Source organism: Anarrhichthys ocellatus, unplaced genomic scaffold (assembly GCF_004355925.1).
Source record: "Anarrhichthys ocellatus isolate YVR2014 unplaced genomic scaffold, GSC_Weel_1.0 scaffold6261, whole genome shotgun sequence".
Classification (NCBI taxonomy): domain Eukaryota; kingdom Metazoa; phylum Chordata; class Actinopteri; order Perciformes; family Anarhichadidae; genus Anarrhichthys; species Anarrhichthys ocellatus.
The window spans coordinates 1-2139 of record NW_022286235.1 but is presented as its reverse complement, the minus strand read 5'-3'; the positions used below and the strand labels follow the sequence as shown (position 1 = coordinate 2139).

General features: G+C 39.9%; 1 protein-coding gene across 1 annotated transcript; it reads right to left on the bottom strand.

Annotated features, from left to right (window-relative positions):
• Positions 1-101: 101 nt before the first annotated feature.
• Positions 102-1238, bottom strand: LOC116380160 (galectin-8-like). The gene is made up of 3 exons (XM_031842114.1): positions 1122-1238; positions 479-567; positions 102-350 (listed from the first exon to the last, which is right to left on the bottom strand). Exons 1-3 carry the CDS (start codon positions 1158-1160, stop codon positions 134-136), a joined length of 345 nt encoding a protein of 114 aa, XP_031697974.1. The 5' UTR covers positions 1161-1238; the 3' UTR covers positions 102-133.
• Between the last annotated feature and the right edge of the window lie 901 nt (positions 1239-2139).

Sequence of the window (2139 nt, the reverse complement as noted above, 5' to 3'; positions counted from 1 at the left end):
GACCTCAGAGGCGCATAGTGTACTTTATACTGTACTAGACCTCAGAGGCGCATAGTGTACTTTATACTGTACTACACCTCAGAGGCACATAGTGTACTTTATACTGTACTAGATGTAAGTGAGTCATGTGGTCTCAGACCTTAAACGAGTCCTCCTGGACGAGGACGATGAGCTCAAAGGTCTCCCCGACAGTGAACGGGTTCTGGTTCAGGATCTCCTCTCTGCTCCAGCGTTCCTTCTGCAGAGAGTTACAGACGACGCACGGAGACTTCTTGAACCTCGGATTGAAGTGAAACGCCACGTCGGCCCTCGGCTTCACGCTGCTGCCGCACGTCAAGTCCACCTGGAACCTGGAACACAGGTAGATCAGTGATGACGTCATGAACACAGGTAGATCAGTGATGACGTCATGAACACAGGTAGATCAGTGATGACGTCATGAACACAGGTAGATCAGAGAGGTTTTAAACTGTCTCACCTGTCGGCCTCAGACGGCACGGAGCCCTGGATGAGAACCATCTCCCCCGGGAGCAGACCGCCCAGGATGGTCCCAGCAAAGGGAACCGCCTTGTGTGGGGGGGGAGGGGGGGAGAATATATAGTGTCTGTAGATGTATATTATATAGACACTATAGATATACATCTATAGTGTCTACATAATATATATCTATCGTATCTACAGTAGTTTATTCTATTGACACCAGTAACTATTATATTTATCAATGCTTTAATATTTCACCTTTAAACGTTAAGCAGCTAAACTACTTAAACAAATTCGGTACACAAACTATAAAGAGGCTCTTTAAGAATGAGACAAACTGTTTAACTAATAATTAAATGCAGTATGACGTAGTTGGTCAGAAACGAAACTCCGCTAATATTTTACCGATATAAATGTATTTATGTACATATTTATACATATCATTCTAAACACGTTAAACGACACATTAAATATTCATTACTTTGAGATCAACTTGAGACTAAACTGAGCGGTTAGCTCGGGTGCTAGCTCGCCTGCTAACCAGCTAAATGTTCGGTAAGAAGTTAATTTAACGTTAATGTCGACAATGAAACGGGAGAATGACAATAACCGGACATGAGACCAACACGACAGAGTCTTACCGGGTTAGAGAACGTCTGTCTCGGGTTAGAAACAGACATGTTTAAAGCAGAGAAGCTCGACGCGAAGCTACTCTTTGGACCTTTGTTTACTTCCGTGTTTCACGTCACGTCACTCGGACAACGTCACAAGGATGAGACAAAACCGGCGACTTCTCTTTACACACATCCCCGCTGACAGACAGACAGACATACTTTGTGTAATACTTTATCTGCACTGTTACATTGAATGCTTCAGCTTGTATGATCTGTGTTTGAGGTTTTTAATTCTATTCTAATAATTTTCCACTTTTTGAAGATTCTCTGGAAAATGTTTCAACGTCAAACTTTATTTGATTTTATTTGACAGCCGACAGACAGGAAGTGATGTCACTTCCCGTCTGTCCTTTTATTGAAATAGTTTTTAATATTCGACTCCAAAATCTATTGATTCTTTATTTGAGAGTTTGGATTGTTTCACATTTTATTGACTAAATTTATGGAGAAAGAATTAAAGTTAAGAGTAAAGTTTGACGTCTCACTCGGTGTCTTTATGCCGTTTATGAAGCTAGTCAGTTAGCTTAGCATAACGACTAGAACCAGGTAGCATTGCTCTGTCCAGAGAGTAAAACAAATAACCACCCGTTGGCTCCTCTAAAGCCCAGATTAATGTTATATTTTACTACTGTAATACAAATATAAAATGAGCTGAGGTTTATATTTATTGGTCGACAACTTACTGAATAAATCACGCTAAACTTTAAATAAATTAATAAAAGAGCAAACGTTTAAAATAAAGATCGAGACTTTTATATTCAGAACATTTAGTTTTATTACAAAAAAAAACACAAACTGTACAAATTAAAAACACACTAATATAGCAGGTTTCATATTTAAAAACAAACTAGCAGAGATAAACTCTGGTTGTGTATATTTTACCTGGTGGTTCAGATAACACACCTGGTCAGAGGTCAGAGCCTATTGGCTGTAAACTTAGTGTTTCCTCAGAAGTCTGCGTCCAGCCTGAAGGTGCTGTCTGAGC